Source organism: Pseudophryne corroboree, chromosome 1 (assembly GCF_028390025.1).
Source record: "Pseudophryne corroboree isolate aPseCor3 chromosome 1, aPseCor3.hap2, whole genome shotgun sequence".
Lineage (NCBI taxonomy): Eukaryota > Metazoa > Chordata > Amphibia > Anura > Myobatrachidae > Pseudophryne > Pseudophryne corroboree.
Genome location: NC_086444.1, coordinates 6,167,052 through 6,185,548, shown reverse-complemented (window position 1 = coordinate 6,185,548; position 18,497 = coordinate 6,167,052). Strand labels below are relative to the sequence as shown.

Genomic DNA, 18,497 nt, shown 5'->3' with positions numbered 1-18,497 from the left:
CTGTACACACCTAGAGCCATCTTCCACCAGTCACGTGTTATACATCAGCAATGTATCTCAGGTTTTCTCTCACCCTACCATCCTGTACTCACCTAGAGCCATCTTCCACCTGTCACATGTGTTATACATCAGCAATGTATCTGAGGTGATCTGCTCACCCTACCCTCCTGTATATACCTAGAGCCATCTTCCACCAGTCACATGTGTTATACATCAGCAATGTATCTGAGGTGCTCTGCCTCACCATACCCTCCTGTACACACCTAGAGCCATCTTCCACCTGTCACATGTGTTATACATCAGCAATGTATCTGAGGTGCTCTGTCTCACCCTAGCCTCCTGTACACACCTAGAGCCATCTTCCACCTGTCACATGTGTTATATATCAGCAATGTATCTGAGGTGCTCTGCCTCACCCTACCCTCCTGTACTCACCTAGAGCCATCTTCTACCAGTCACATGTGTTATACATCAGCAATGTATCTGAGGTGCTCTGTCTCACCATACCCTCCTGTAGACACCTAGAGCCATCTTCCCCCAGTCACATATGTTATACTTTACATCAGCACTGTATCTGAGGTGCTCTGCCTCACCATACCCTCCTTTACACACCTAGAACCATCTTCCCCCTTCACATCTGTTATTCATCAGCAATGTATCTCAGGTGCTCTGCCTCACCCTACCCTCCTGTATACACCTAGAACCATCTTCCACCTGTCACATGTGTCATACAACGACAATGTATCTGAGGTGCTCTACCTCACCCTTCCCTCCTGTACACACCTAGAACCATCTTCCACTTGTCAACTGTGTTATACATCAGAAATGTATCTCAGGTGCTCTGCCTCACCCTACCCTCCTGTACACACCTAGAGCCATCTTCCACCAGTCACATGTGTTATACAACAGCAATGTATCTCAGGTGTTCTTCCTCATCCTACCCTCCTGTACTCACCCAGAGCCATCTTCCACCAGTCACATGTGTTATACATCAGCAATGTTTCTGAGGTGCTCTGTCTCACCCTACCCTCCTGTACACACCTAGAGCCATCTTCCACCTGTCACATGTGTTATATATCAGCAATGTATCTGAGGTGCTCTGCCTCACCCTACCCTCCTGTACTCACCTAGAGCCATCTTCTACCAGTCACATGTGTTATACATCAGCAATGTATCTGAGGTGCTCTGTCTCACCATACCCTCCTGTAGACACCTAGAGCCATCTTCCACCAGTCACATATGTTATACTTTACATCAGCACTGTATCTGAGGTGCTCTGCCTCACCATACCCTCCTTTACACACCTAGAACCATCTTCCCCCTTCACATCTGTTATTCATCAGCAATGTATCTCAGGTGCTCTGCCTCACCCTACCCTCCTGTATACACCTAGAACCATCTTCCACCTGTCACATGTGTCATACAACGACAATGTATCTGAGGTGCTCTACCTCACCCTTCCCTCCTGTACACACCTAGAACCATCTTCCACCTGTCAACTGTGTTATACATCAGAAATGTATCTCAGGTGCTCTGCCTCACCCTACCCTCCTGTACACACCTAGAGCCATCTTCCACCAGTCACATGTGTTATACAACAGCAATGTATCTCAGGTGTTCTTCCTCATCCTACCCTCCTGTACTCACCCAGAGCCATCTTCCACCAGTCACATGTGTTATACATCAGCAATGTTTCTGTGGTGCTCTGTCTCACCCTACCCTCCTGTACACACCTAGAGCCATCTTTTACCTGTCACATGTGTTATACATCAGCAATGTATCTGAGGTGCTCCGTCTCACCCTACCTTCCTGTACAAACCTAGAGCCATCATCCACCTGTCACATGTGTTATACATCAGCAATGTATCTGAGGTGCTCTGCTCACCCTACCCTCCTGTACACACCTAGAGCCATCTTCCACCAGTCTCATGTGTTATACATTAGCAATGTATCTGAGGTGCTCTGTCTCACCCTACCCTCCTGTACACACCTAGAGATATCTTCCACCAGTAACGTGTGTTATACATCAGCAATGTATCTGAGGTGCTCTGCCTCACCCTACACTCCTGTACACACCTTGATCCATCTTCCAGCAGTCACATGTGTTAGTGGAGTATATAGTGAGATTTGTATCTGTCCTTACCTTCTCTCCATATCCAGGCACAAGCAAAATGGATACTCACTGTAACGGATCAGAAACATGTTCCAAAGGTAACTTGTTTGTGTTTGACAGTCATGTTACATGTATGTGACAGGAACTATGCGCGGAAGTGATCCATTTGCCTCTGAATAGTAAGCTCCTCAGAATAATATCTCCAATATCTCCAAGTATTTGTTACATAAACCATGTTACACAGAGAACATGAAGAATCATCGCTACATTACATATGCATCCATAATAAGTAATAGCATGTGCTGTAAGAACCACGTTCACAATGTGTTCAGAGGATAAGGGAGAATATGGAAGGTTGTTTGGGATATTAGGAGGAAGCAGAGGGTGGAAGTGTATTGGGGCTATTAGAGGGGGGAGGGTATTAGACAAAGGAACCAGAGAAGGAGGTGGGTGTGAGAAGAAGTGACTAGAGTTGAGTGAGGAGGTGGTCATAGGAGGAGAGGAGAGGGTGGGAAGGAGTGTGGACAGAGATAAGGTGTTGAGTTGGCCATAGGAGTAGTGGAGAGATGGGAGAGCATGGACAGAGATGAGGTGTGGTGTTGGCCATAGAAGGAGTGGAGAGGATTGGAGGGAGTGTGGACAGAGATGAGGTATGGAGTTAGCCATAGGAGGAATGGAGTGGGTGGGAGGGAGTGTGGACAGTGATGATGTGTTCAGTTAGCCAAAGGAGGAGTGGAGATTATGGGAGAAAGTGTGGACAAAGATTAGGTGAAGCATTGTCTATAAGAGGAGTAGAGAGGGTAGGAGGGAGTGTGGTCAGAGATAAGGTGAGGCATTGGTTATAGGAGGAGTGTAGAGGATGGGAGGGAGTGTGGACAGAGAAGAGGCGAGGTGTTGTACTTAGGAGTAGTAGAGAGGGTGGGAAGGAGTGTGGACAGTGATGAGGTGAGGATTTGGCCATAGGAGGAGTGGCGAGGGTGGCAGGGAATGTGGACAGAGAATAGTTGATTCATCGGCTGTAGGAGTGTTGGAGAGTATGGGAGGGAGTGTGGACAGAGATAAGGTAAGGCTTTGGTCATAGGAGTGGATTAGAGTGGGATGTAGTGTGGTCAGAGATAAGGTGAGGCATTGGTTATAGGAATAGTAGAGAGGGTGGGATGTAGTGTGGTCAGAGATAAGGTGAGGCATTGGTCATAGAGGAGTGGAGAGGATGGGAGGGAGAATGGACAGATAAGAGGTGAGGTGTTGTCCATAGGAGTAGTAGAGAGGATGGGAAGGAGTGTGGACAGAGATGAGGTGAGGCTTTGGCCATAGGAGGAGTGGTGAGGGTGGGAAGGAATGTGGACAGATAATAGGTGAGGCATTGGCTGTAGTAGGGGTGGAGAGTATGGGAGGGAGTGTGAACAGAGATAAGGTGAGGCTTTGGCCATAGGAGAGGAAGAGAGTGGAATGGAGTGTGGTCAGAGATAAGGAGAGGCATTGGTCATCAGAGGAGTGGAGAGGATGGGAGGGCGTGTGGACAGAGATTAGGTGAGGCATTGTCCAAAGGAGGAGTAGAGAGGGTGGGAGGGAATGTGGACAGAGAATAGGTGAGGCATTGTCTGTAGAAGGGGTGGAGAGTATGGAAGGGGGTGTAGACAGAGATAAGGTAATGCATTGGCCATTGGCGAAATAGAGAGGGTGGGAAGGAGTGTAGACAGTTATGAGGTAGGAGATATATATAAGAGAGGAGCAATTCATAAATTTATATCTATGAGTTTAAACTGCATTCTGAAAGGTATTGAGAGTCATTGAAAGAGGTTCTAGTGAGAGGAGTCAGGAGTCATATACCAAAATAGGAAAAATGAGATGAGCAGCAGTGTTAAAAATAGACTAAAATGTGGGGGAAAGAGAACAAGGGAGGTGAAGGAAAAGTTTACAGTAGACAAATCAAGTGATAAGTGCATAGATGACAGTTCAGATGGGTATGGGTCGTTGGGTCGACTCAACTTAAGTCGACAGTCATTGGATCGACCATGATAGGTCGACAGGGTAACTAGGTCGACAGGGTAACTAGGTCGACATGTTCGTTCGGTCGACCTGTACTAGGTCGACAGGTGAAAGTGCTGACATGAGTTTTTTCAGTTTATTTGGTGTAATTTTCGTTGTTAAGTGACGGGGAAACCCAATTAGTGCACCGCGTCCCCTCACATGGCTCTCACAGGTTACCGTTCCAATCATAGTCCACGTGGATCGTCAAGTATGGAAAAATCCCCCAAAAAATTATTTAAAAAAAAAACTCATGTCGACCTTTAGACCTGTCGACCTAGTACAGGTCGAACTAATGACCATGTCGATCTAGTTACCCTGTTGATCTAACGCATGTCAACCTATCGTGGTCGACCAATGATTGTCGACCTAAGTTGGGACGACCTAACGACCGTATCCCGTTCAGATTGAGGAGGGGATTCTGCAGATGTTAAGAGAGAGAGAGAGCAGGATGACACTGAGGCAGCAGACTTTGGAGAGAGAAGAGAGGGTAATGTTATTATCAGTGAGAGGGGCGAGATAGAAGGAATCTGGAAGGATGGAAAATAATTAGCGCGGGCTTGGCCATTGTATGTTTCAGTAAGTGCTGGGACATGCGAGATTACGGTAGATGGCAGAAAGGCAGTTAGAGTCAAGAGAGAGGACAGAGAAAGAGAGGTCAGGTGAGGAGAGGTAGAACTTAAGGTGCATACACACGGAGAGATTTTGGCTATGAGAGATTTTGACTAACTTTTCCCTTGAACTGGCAGTAGGAGATTTTGACTAACTTTACCAGAGATTTTGTCTAACTATGCAAGAGATTTTGGCTATGGGAGATTTTGGCTATGGGAGATTTTGACTATCTCATTTAAATAAGGGGATGAGTGTCATATATAGGACGATTTTACAGGGTGGCTGGTATTTAAATAGCTGAAAGTTAAAAAAAAAATTTGCGTGGGGTCCCCCCTCCTATGTAAAACCAGCCTCGGGCTCTTTGAGCCAGTCCTGGTTGTTAAAATACAGAGGAAAAAATGAGTAGGGTTCCCCCATATTTAGACAACCAGCACCGGGCTCTGCATCCGGTCCTGGTTTAAAAAATACGGGGGACAAAAGACATAGGGGTCCCCCGTATTTTCCAAACCAGCACCGGGCTCCACTAGCCAGGGAGATAATGCCACAGCCGGGGGACACGTTTATATTGGTCCCTGCGGCCGTGCCATTACCCCCCCAACTAGTCACCCCTGGCCGGGGTACACTGGAGGAGTGAGGACCCCTTAAATCAAGGAGTCCCCCCCCCTCCAGCCACCCAAGGGCCAGGGGTGAAGCCCGAGGCTGTCCCCCCCATCCGTGGCCCGGTGGATGGGAGGCTGAAAGCCTTTCAATAGTAATATTGTTCTTTACAGGAGGCCTACAGGTCCCAGCAAGCCTGCCCCAGCATGTTGGCACTTGGAGAACCACAAGTGCCAGCATGCCCGGACATAAAGGGCCCGCTGGCACCTGTAGTCCACCTGTAAAGAAAATATAAAAAAAAAAACACAACACATTCTTTTAAAAATCCTTTATTAAACTGGGTCTTCACCTGGGGGCGGCAGCCTTTAAGCTCTTTTGCATGGCCGCCGCCTTTCCAGGGCTTCCGGCGTCTTCACCTGGGGGGGCGCCACCTCCCCAGGGCTTCTGTGGTCTTGCTCCGGCATCTTCACCTGGTGGGCGGCGGCTGCTAAGCTCTTTTGCATAGCCGCCGCCCATCCAGGACTTCCACGGCGTCTTCAGGAGCTCTTCTCCGCTCCTCCTCCGCCGTCGGACTGACAGCCGCTGCCTCGCGCTGACTTATATAAGTCAGCGGGAGGGGGCGGGGCGATGACGCGGCGAGCCGTGATTGGCTCGCGGCGGCCATCTTGAATTTCAAAAATGACGCTGAGGCGCCATTTTTGAAACTGGTACCGCTCCGCTGCCAAACTCTGCAATAGAAAGGTAAATTTCCCCCGCCCGCACCGCTGCCGCAACCCGCCGCCGCCCACACCGCAACCCGCCGTCGCCCACACCGCCACCGCAACCCGCCGCCACAACCTGCCGCCGCCCGCACCACCGCCGCCTGCACATCGCTATCGCTGGGCAAAATCGCTGGCCTCTTAAAGTGTAGCGATTTTGCCTAACTTTTGCAGCGACATAGTCAAAATTGACTTGCCTGCACTGACTATTTTTCCCAGCGATAGCGACCTAGCGGGGACGCGCATCGCTATCGCTGGCTGTGTACACACGGAGCGATCTGCACTAACTTTCTGAGCGATTTTGACTATATAGTCAAAATCGCTCAGTTATATCGCTCCGTGTGTACACACCTTTAGTGTTAGCGCATATAGATGGTACAGGAAGGAAAAGGTGCCGAGATTGTAAGCAAGGAAGTTTAGTGAACACATGAATATAGAAGATGTCAGGGGGATGTCGACTTAGATGAACAGAATCAAAAGGAGCAGTTGGAGAAGTAGGAGGTACAGTAAGTGGAGAGGACAAGAGGTTGGTCCACAATGGCATAACAAAGACTACTGTCTATAATCTGGGTATTCTGGCTATTACAGAGTCACCCCATCAACATGGGGACATCACTAGCACCAACATGGGGACATCACTAGCACCAACATGGGGACATCACTTGCACCAACATGGGGACATCACTAGCATCAACATGGGGACATCACTAGTATCAACATGGGAACATCACTTGCACCAACATGGGGACATCACTAGCACCAACATGGGGACATCACTAGCATCAACATGGGGACATCACTAGCATCAACATGGGGACATCACTAGCATCAACATGGGGACATCACTAGCATCAACATGGGAACATCACTTGCACCAACATGGGGACATCACTAGCACCAACATGGGGACATCACTAGCATCAACATGGGGACATCACTAGCATCAACATGGGGACATCACTAGCATCAACATAGAGATATCACTTACACCAACATGGGGACATCACTAGCACCAACATGGGGACATCACTAGCACCAACATGGGGACATCACTAGCACCAACATGGGGACATCACTAGCACCAACATGGGGACATCACTAGCATCAACATGGGGACATCACTAGCACCAACATGGGGACATCACTAGCACCAACATGGGGACATCACTTGCACCAACATGGGGACATCACTAGCATCAACATGGGGACATCACTAGCATCAACATGGGAACATCACTTGCACCAACATGGGGACATCACTAGCACCAACATGGGGACATCACTAGCATCAACATGGGGACATCACTAGCATCAACATGGGGACATCACTAGCATCAACATGGAGATATCACTTACACCAACATGGGGACATCACTAGCATCAACATGGGGACATCACTAGCACCAACATGGGGACATCACTAGCACCAACATGGGGACATCACTAGCACCAACATGGGGACATCACTAGCACCAACATGGGGACATCACTAGCATCAACATGGGGACATCACTAGCATCAACATGGGGACATCACTAGCACCAACATGGGAACCTCACTAGCACCAACATGGGGACATCACTAGTATCAACATGGAGATATCACTTACACCAACATGGGGACATCACTAGCATCAACATGGGGACATCACTAGCACCAACATGGGGACATAACTAGCACCAACATGGGGACATCACTAGCACCAACATGGGGACATCACTAGCACCAACATGGGAACCTCACTAGCACCAACATGGGGACATCACTAGCATCAACACGGGAACATCACTAGCACCAACATGGGGACATCACTAGCATCAACATGGGGACACCACAGGATACAGCACTAGCATCATCAGGGAAACAGGGAACACACAACAGCACCCATTGTACATGCATGATAAAGACATGGCAATATAAGTACACCTATATCCAGTCCCCTCAATCCTCATCACAATCGGAGCCTGAGCCCCATCAGGATATACTGGTTCTTCTGCAGGTCCCGGCATCCAATCTCTATATCACAGTCACACAGACACTCAGCCGCTCTGCTCCAGTCTGACAGCAACCGGCTGCTGAAGCCGCGGATGTGGTGTTCATGTGAACTTTTGTGAAGGCGGGCAGAGTTGGATGCAGGGCCGGACTAAGGTCTGTAGAGGCCCCTGGGCAATAAACTTGTGGGAGCCCCTATCAATAAAATTACTAAAGTGATAAACGTATATAGATGTCATTATCGCACGAGACTCTGACTGCAGCGCAGCTTCCCAGTGGCCAATGGAAGATAGCGTAACGCTGTGCTCCGGTTTCATGTTGCCAGCAATAGGGAGTCTATGGGTCAGCGTGTATCCTGAGATGATGAGCTGTCAGCCATACTGACAGAGATTGGATCAGGAGACCGTGACAGGAGCCAGCTCCTCCTCCTCTATCCTGGCTGGATGAGCTGTCAGCCATACTGACAGACAGGGCCGTAACTGAGGGCGCAACGGCCAGCGGCATGTAATGAGTCAAATTCCTGACCACAAATGCAGCCTGCATAGGTTTCCATGGTGGTTCTTCACAGTTGGAATACTACAGAATGCCCCCAATGTAGGTGCCAGTAAGTGGCCATGCATGTGTATTGGCTGTGTGGGACCCAAAGCAGAAATGCTTAGTAGTAAAACAGAGGGTGTTCCACACCTTCAGGATATGATTGCATAGTACCTGTGTATGTTCTCTTTCCATCTTCATTCAATAAAACTAACAGATATATTCTCTGTGGTTCATTCTATGGAGTGTGACAACGTATTGCGGGAAAGAGAGGAAACACTGGGCTGCCTGAACCAACCCGTGGTACTCTCTCTTCTCTAGTAAATGGCTGTAATAAGGATCATTAAGAAGATCATATAATCAGTATGACTAGTCATCTATAAATCATAAGCAGGTGTCACAACTAGTATGACTATATGGCCTGTGGGAAGCCATGACATAGTACTGCCTGCATGTTGTGTATACACTAGAAGGGGATACAGTGTGTGGTACTGCCTGCATGTTGTGTATACACTAGAAGGGGATACAGTGTGTGGTACTGCCTGCATGTTGTGTATACACTAGAAGGGGATACAGTGTGTGGTACTGCCTGCAGGTTGTGTATACACTAGAAGGGGATACAGTGTGTGGTACTGCCTGCAGGTTGTGTATACACTTGAAGGGGATACAGTGTGTGGTACTGCCTGCATGTTGTGTATACACTAGAAGGGGATACAGTGTGTGGTACTGCCTGCATGTTGTGTATACACTAGAAGGGGAGACAGTGTGTGGTACTGCCTGCATGTTGTGTATACACTATAAGGGGAGGTAGTGTGTGGTACTGCCTGCAGGTTGTGTATACACTAGAAGGGGATACAGTGTGTGGTACTGCCTGCATGTTGTGTATACACTAGAAGGGGATACAGTGTGTGGTACTGCCTGCAGGTTGTGTATACACTAGAAGGGGATACAGTGTGTGGTACTGCCTGCATGTTGTGTATACACTAGAAGGGGATACAGTGTGTGGTACTGCCTGCATGTTGTGTATACACTAGAAGGGGATACAGTGTGTGGTACTGCCTGCAGGTTGTGTATACACTAGAAGGGGATACAGTGTGTGGTACTGCCTGCATGTTGTGTATACACTAGAAGGGGATACAGTGTGTGGTACTGCCTGCAGGTTGTGTATACACTAGAAGGGGATACAGTGTGTGGTACTGCCTGCAGGTTGTGTATACACTAGAAGGGGATACAGTGTGTGGTACTGCCTGCATGTTGTGTATACACTAGAAGGGGATACAGTGTGTGGTACTGCCTGCAGGTTGTGTATACACTAGAAGGGGATACAGTGTGTGGTACTGCCTGCATGTTGTGTATACACTAGAAGGGGATACAGTGTGTGGTACTGCCTGCAGGTTGTGTATACACTAGAAGGGGATACAGTGTGTGGTACTGCCTGCAGGTTGTGTATACACTTGAAGGGGATACAGTGTGTGGTACTGCCTGCATGTTGTGTATACACTAGAAGGGGATACAGTGTGTGGTACTGCCTGCAGGTTGTGTATACACTAGAAGGGGATACAGTGTGTGGTACTGCCTGCAGGTTGTGTATACACTAGAAGGGGATACAGTGTGTGGTACTGCCTGCATGTTGTGTATACACTAGAAGGGGATACAGTGTGTGGTACTGCCTGCAGGTTGTGTATACACTAGAAGGGGAGGCAGTGTGTGGTACTGCCTGCATGTTGTGTATACACTAGAAGGGGATACAGTGTGTGGTACTGCCTGCATGTTGTGTATACACTAGAAGGGGATACAGTGTGTGGTACTGCCTGCAGGTTGTGTATACACTAGAAGGGGATACAGTGTGTGGTACTGCCTGCATGTTGTGTATACACTAGAAGGGGATACAGTGTGTGGTACTGCCTGCAGGTTGTGTATACACTAGAAGGGGATACAGTGTGTGGTACTGCCTGCATGTTGTGTATACACTAGAAGGGGAGACAGTGTGTGGTACTGCCTGCAGGTTGTGTATACACTAGAAGGGGAGGCAGTGTGTGGTACTGCCTGCAGGTTGTGTATACACTAGAAGGGGAGGCAGTGTGTGGTACTGCCTGCAGGTTGTGTATACACTAGAAGGGGATACAGTGTGTGGTACTGCCTGCAGGTTGTGTATACACTAGAAGGGAGGCAGTGTGTGGTACTGCCTGCATGTTGTGTATACACTAGAAGGGGAGACAGTGTGTGGTACTGCCTGCAGGTTGTGTATACACTAGAAGGGGAGACAGAGTGTGGTACTGCCTGCAGGTTGTGTATACACTAGAAGGGGAGACAGTGTGTGGTACTGCCTGCATGTTGTGTATACACTATAAGGGGAGGTAGTGTGTGGTACTGCCTGCAGGTTGTGTATACACTAGAAGGGGAGACAGTGTGTGGTACTGCCTGCATGTTGTGTATACACTAGAAGGGGAGACAGTGTGTGGTACTGCCTGCAGGTTGTGTATACACTAGAAGGGGATACAGTGTGTGGTACTGCCTGCAGGTTGTGTATACACTAGAAGGGGAGACAGTGTGTGGTACTGCCTGCAGGTTGTGTATACACTAGAAGGGGATACAGTGTGTGGTACTGCCTGCATGTTGTGTATACACTAGAAGGGGATACAGTGTGTGGTACTGCCTGCATGTTCTGTATACACTAGAAGGGGAGGCAGTGTGTGGTACTGCCTGCATGTTGTGTATACACTAGAAGGGAGACAGTGTGTGGTACTGCCTGCATGTTGTGTATACACTAGAAGGGGAGACAGTGTGTGGTACTGCCTGCATGTTGTGTATACACTAGAAGGGGAGACAGTGTGTGGTACTGCCTGCATGTTGTGTATACACTAGAAGGGGAGACAGTGTGTGGTACTGCCTGCAGGTTGTGTATACACTAGAAGGGGAGACAGTGTGTGGTACTGCCTGCAGGTTGTGTATACACTAGAAGGGGAGACAGTGTGTGGTACTGCCTGCAGGTTGTGTATACACTAGAAAGGGAGACAGTGTGTGGTACTGCCTGCAGGTTGTGTATACACTAGAAGGGAGGCAGTGTGTGGTACTGCCTGCATGTTGTGTATACACTAGAAGGGAGACAGTGTGTGGTACTGCCTGCATGTTGTGTATACACTAGAAGGGAGACAGTGTGTGGTACTGCCTGCATGTTGTGTATACACTAGAAGGGAGGCAGTGTGTGGTACTGCCTGCATGTTGTGTATACACTAGAAGGGGAGGCAGTGTGTGGTACTGCCTGCATGTTGTGTATACTGTGATAAGACCACTGGTAAAGTTATAAACGGGACATATGTTTGTCCCAGGATTTTGACCTATATGATTTAAACCCCCAGGAAAATGTCTGTTTCTACAAAACAAACTTGATTAGGGTTTGGGTTTTTAGTAAAAGCAAGTTAAGGGGTCCTGGGGGTATGGATGGATAGAGAGGGTGGGCTCTATCCATGAGGCCCATTTTAAGAATTTTAGACCTGCAGCCTCTGAACAGACTAATGAGTGCCTGCACCTGTACGATACTGATATAAGCTGTGTCAGGGCTTGGCTCAGGCTCTGACTACCTGGGGAAACAGGCAGCAGGTACGTTATGAGACACTGTGATTTGCTGACAGTAAGTACTGTGCATATGCCTGTGTTTGTGGTAGGGCCATTAGGTCCTACCTTTCTGAGAGAGAGAATTTATGTTGTCTAGTTAGTGCCCAGATGGGATAGGAATTTCTTTCATGTTTTGTGTTTTTGTACTGCACAATAAGACTAGCCGCAGCTGAACAAAAATCCTGGACTGGTGTTTATCTGACTGCTGTGCATTTGAAGGTGTCCATCTACCCTAGGAGAGGCTTCCCTTCCCTGATCTCCTCACAATTGGTGGAAGCAAATGAGAGCATCACATTAAAAATTGCAGTTATAGGAAGAGTTTACATTTAACATTTAAAGTGACAGACACCAATCTGTTGTTTTGGACATCTACCCATATACAGTGAAATCCATGGTGGTGGCCTCAGCAGATGCTTAGGGAAGCTAGATTCTGTATCAAGCATACACCTCAAGATAACATGAAGGACATTGGTGGGGCCTTGCTGCAGTCTACTTCAGCTCAGTCAGAAGCCACACGGGTACCTCTGGAGAAAAACCAAAAGTAACAGCAAGTCCTTATCAATGAGCTCTGTGAGCAACAGCACCAAGACCACAAGGCCTTAAAAGTGGTGGTGCAGCATTTAGCATCCCTATCCAAGAATACTTCCAGAGAACTAACTCTCGCTCTATACGAACATTTTCTGCAAAAAAATGACCCTGAGACAGTAATGATGTTAAAGCGTATTCAACCACTTTTGGGAGAACCACTGAGAGATAGAGTTGGTGTAAAGCTCAATGGTTAAGTCTTGTGTCACCTTTCCTGTCTGGAGAACCACAAAAAAAAAAACTATTTTGACTTGTGGCAAAGACTATAAGCTAAAAAAAGAAATCTTAACTCCATTGGGAGTCACATGTGTTTGTTCGGGCCCAATGAGTTAACTGCTGGGAATACCAAACGGAAAAGCCTTGCGACTATCAAATGCTTGTCCATCTTACCACAAAGTAGCTACAGCCAAAGTCTCTAGCAGGACCACAGATAGTGAAAAGGGTCATTATGATTGATATCTATGGTCCCTACCTACAATCCTGCGGAAGTGGGTGAGCCACATGGACCCTAGAACAGCAGACCAATTGGTTGAAAGGGTGGAGAGGTAAGTGGCGGCTGAGGAAATATTAAGGGTACCCCACCGGACCCTAGTCCCACAATGACGATCTCCAGTGACCACTGGCAAGACTGCTCTATGGGAGGAGGATGCTGGGTGGTAGAAGGAGCTATGGGTTTGGAACCTGAAAGTAGGCCAGCAGAGCCAGGAAGATTCCTACTCTGTAAAAGACTTGATGATAGTACAGTATGATCAAATGTCCATGTGGTGATTTGGCCCATATTGCTGCTAATTGTTCTCTAGCCTCTGAACCTATGCCGGTGGCATCAGACTCTCCAGTGTCTTCCTCCAGGTCTCGGCTGTGCTGTGACAGTCACTTCCACTGTGGATCTGTGATGCTCCTGCACTAGGGGGAGTATTTCTCTCCATATCCCTCATACTAACCCTAACCTTCTCCCTGGTTCCTACCCCTAACACCCCCCCACCACCACCACCACCCCCGTAACCTAACCCGCATGGTGGCACCTGTCAGCAGTGTGAACCATATTGATAATCTAATTAAGATTTATTCAGATGAGGATGGATTTAGCATCACTACTGCATATGGAAATACAGCAGCCCCCTCCACACCCCAAACCGCTGTTGGAAGACGGAGACCTTGGCTTCTGCACTCCCACAAAATGGAGGCCATCACCGCTCCTACCCTGCACATAAACAGCTGCACAATGTCAATCACATGACGTCTGCAGCCATGCTACGCCTGACGATGGAGGATCAGTGCTGTACATACAGAGTATGGGGGTCTGGCACATGTGCAATGGGGGGGAGGGGATTTGGATGTGGATGGATCACCATCGCTGCTGGATAACCTGTGACACAATCTGCCGGCTGAGTAACCCATGAGGATAACTAGACCGTTTGCTGCAGCTCTGTCTCCAGGAAATCTCCATCCGAGGACAGAGACTGTGGCCATGGCACTCCCACACAATGGAGGTGACACAGAACGCAGCACGGAACATATGTTATATAGAAGGTTTACAGTTTGGATTTTCTGTCCTTTTGTTTGATTTCCATTAGTGGTCACGTTATTCTAACACACTGCACACCCCACCATATACTGCCCCTATATATAACACTGCACCCTCACACCCCTCCATATACTGCCCCTGTATACAACACTGCACCCTCATACCCCACCATATACTGCCCCTATATACAACACTGCACCCTCATACCCCACCATATACTGCCCCTATATACAACACTGCACCCTCATACCCCACCATATACTGCCCCTATATATAACACTGCACCCTCATACCCCTCCATATACTGCCCCTGTATACAACACTGCACCCTCATACCCCTCCATATACTGCCCATATATACAACACTGCACCCTCATACCCCACCATATACTGCCCCTGTATACACACTGCACCCTCATACCCCTCCATATACTGCCCCTATATATAACACTGCACCCTCATACCCCTCCATATACTGCCCCTGTATACACACTGCACCCTCATACCCCTCCATATACTGCCCCCATATACAACACTGCACCCTCATACCCCTCCATATACTGCCCCTATATACAACACTGCACCCTCATACCCCTCCATATACTGCCGCTATATACAACACTGCACCCTCACACCCCTCCATATACTGCCCCTGTATACACACTGCACCCTCATACCCCTCCATATACTGCCCCTATATACAACACTGCACGCTCATACCCCTCCATATACTGCCCCTGTATACACACTGCACCCTCATACCCCACCATATACTGCCCCTATATACAACACTGCACCCTCATACCCCACCATATACTGCCCCTATATACAACACTGCACCCTCATACCCCTCCAAATACTGCCCCTGTATACAACACTGCACCCTCATACCCCTCAATATACTGCCCCTGTATACAACACTGCACCCTCATACCCCTCCAAATACTGCCCCTATATACAACACTGCACCCTCATACCCCTCCATATACTGCCCCTGTATACAATGCTGCACCCTCATACCCCACCATATACTGCCGCTATATACAACACTGAACCATCATACCCCTCCATATACTACCCCTGTATACAACACTGCACCCTCATACCCCTCCATATACTGCCCCTGTATACAACACTGCACCCTCATACCCCTCCATATACTGCCCCTGTATACAACACTGCACCCTCATACCCCTCCATATACTGCCCTTATATACAATGCTGCACCCTCACACCCCTCCATATACTGCCCCTGTATACAACACTGCACCCTCATACCCCTCCATATACTGCCCCTGTATACAACACTGCACCCTCATACCCCTCCATATACTGCCCCCATATACAATGCTGCACCCTCATACCCCTCCATATACTGCCCCTGTATACAACACTGCACCCTCATACCCCACCATATACTGCCCATATATACAACACTGCACCCTCATACCCCACCATATACTGCCCCTATATACAACACTGCACCCTCATACCCCTCCATATACTGCCCCTATATACAATACTGCACCCTCATACCCCTCCATATACTGCCCCTATATACAACACTGCACCCTCATACCCCTCCATATACTGCCCCTATATACAACACTGCACCCTCATACCCCTCCATATACTGCCCCTATATACAACACTGCACCCTCATACCCCTCCATATACTGCCCCTATATACAACACTGCACCCTCATACCCCATCATATACTGCCCCTATATACAACACTGCACCCTCATACCCCTCCATATACTGCCCCTATATACAACACTGCACCCTCATACCCCTCCATATACTCCCCCCTATATACAACACTGCACCCTCACACCCCACCATATACTGCCCCTATATACAACACTGCACCCTCATACCCCACCATATACTGCCCCTATATACAACACTGCACCCTCATACCCCTCCATATACTGCCCCTATATACAACACTGCACCCTCATATCCCTCCATATATTGCCCCTATATACAACACTGCACCCTCATACCACTCCATAAAGTGCCCCTGTATACAACACTGCACCCTTATACCCCTCCATATACTGCCCCTATATACAACACTGCACCCTCATACCCCTCCATATACTGCACCTATATACAACACCGCACCCTCATACCCCTCCATAAAGTGCCCCTGTATACAACACTGCACCCTCATACCCCTCCATATATACTGCCCCTATATACAACACTGCACCCTCATACCCCTCCATATACTGCCCATATATACAACACTGCACCCTCATACCCCTCCATATACTGCCTCTATATACAACACTGTACCCTCAAACCCCTCCATATACTGCCCCTATATACAACACTGCACCCTCATACCCCTCCATATACTGCCCCTATATACAACACTGCACCCTCATACCCGTCCTTATACTGCCCCTATATCAAACACTGCACCCTCATACCCCTCCATATACTGCCCCCTATATACAACACTGCACCCTCATACCCCTCCATATACTGCCCCTATATACAACACTGCACCCTCATACCCCTCCATATACTGCCCCTATATACAACACTGCACCATCATACCCCTCCATATACTGCCCCTATATACAACACTGCACGCTCATACCCCTCCATATACTGCCCCTATATCAAACACTGCACCCTCATACCCCTACATATACTGCCCCCTATATACAACACTGCACCCTCATACCCTTCCATATACTGCTCCCATATACAACACTGCACCATCATACCCCTCCATAAACTGCCCCTATATACAACACTGCACCCTCATACCCCTCCATATACTGCCCCTATATACAACACTGCACCTTCATACCCCTCCATATACTGCCTCTATATACAACACTGCACCCTCATACCCCTCCATATACTGCCCCTATATACAACACTGCACCCTCATACTCCACCATATACGGCGCCTATATACAACACTGCACCCTCATACCCCACCATATACTGCCCCTATATACAACACTGCACCCTCATTCCCCTCCATATGCTGCCCCTATATACAACACTGCACCCTCATACCACTCCATATGCTGCCACTATATACAACACTGCACCCTCATACCCCTCCATATACTGCCCCCATATACAACACAGCACCCTCATACCCCTCCATATACTGCCCCTATATACAACACTGCACCCTCAAACCCCTCCATATACTGCCTCTATATACAACACTGCACCTTCATACCCCTCCATATACTGCCCCTATATACAACACTGCACCCTCATACCCCTCCATATACTGCCCATATATACAACACTGCACCCTCATACCCCTCCATATACTGTCCCTATATACAACACTGTACCCTCATACCCCTCCATATACTGCCCCTATATACAACACTGCATCCTCATACCCCTCCATATACTGCCCCTATAAACAACACCTCACCCTCATACCCCTCCATATACTGTCCCTATATACAACACTGCACCCTCATACCCCACCATATACTGCCCCCATATACAACACTGCACCCTCATACCCCTCCATATACTGCCCCTATATACAACACTGCATCCTCATACCCCTCCATATACTGCCCCTATATCAAACACTGCACCCTCATACCCCTCCATATACTGTCCCCTATATTCAACACTGCACCCTCATACCCTTCCATATACTGCTCCCATATACAACATTGCACCATCATACCCCTCCATATACTGCCCATATATACAACACTGCACCCTCATACCCCTCCATATACTGCCCCTATATACAACACTGCACCCTCATACCCCTCCATATACTGCCCCTATATACAACACTGCACCCTCATACCCCTCCATATACTGCCCCCATATACAACATTGCACCCTCATACCCCTCCATATACTGCCCCTATATACAACACTGCTCCCCCATACCCGTCCATATACTGCCCCTATATACAACACTGCACCCTCATACCCCACCATATACTGCCCCTATATACAACACTGCACCCTCATACCCCACCATATACTGCCCCTATATACAACACTGCACCCTCATACCCCTCCTATATACAGGGGGTCACAATACCGGCACCTCCATCCCACCCCCTGAACATCCCACCCCCTGACTATTCCCTCCCACAAGGGGCTTCTTTGCGCTTC

The 18,497-nt window shown here is 48.4% G+C and overlaps 1 protein-coding gene across 1 annotated transcript in view; it reads left to right on the top strand.

Moving 5' to 3' along the window:
- LOC134916650 (killer cell lectin-like receptor subfamily F member 2) overlaps positions 1-18,497 on the top strand; it is a 265,368-nt gene that overhangs the window by 156,548 nt on the left and 90,323 nt on the right. The window contains exon 6 of the mRNA XM_063920621.1: positions 2,161-2,211. Within this exon, the coding sequence (XP_063776691.1) occupies positions 2,161-2,211 (51 nt within the window). The remainder of the gene's footprint in view (positions 1-2,160; positions 2,212-18,497) is intronic.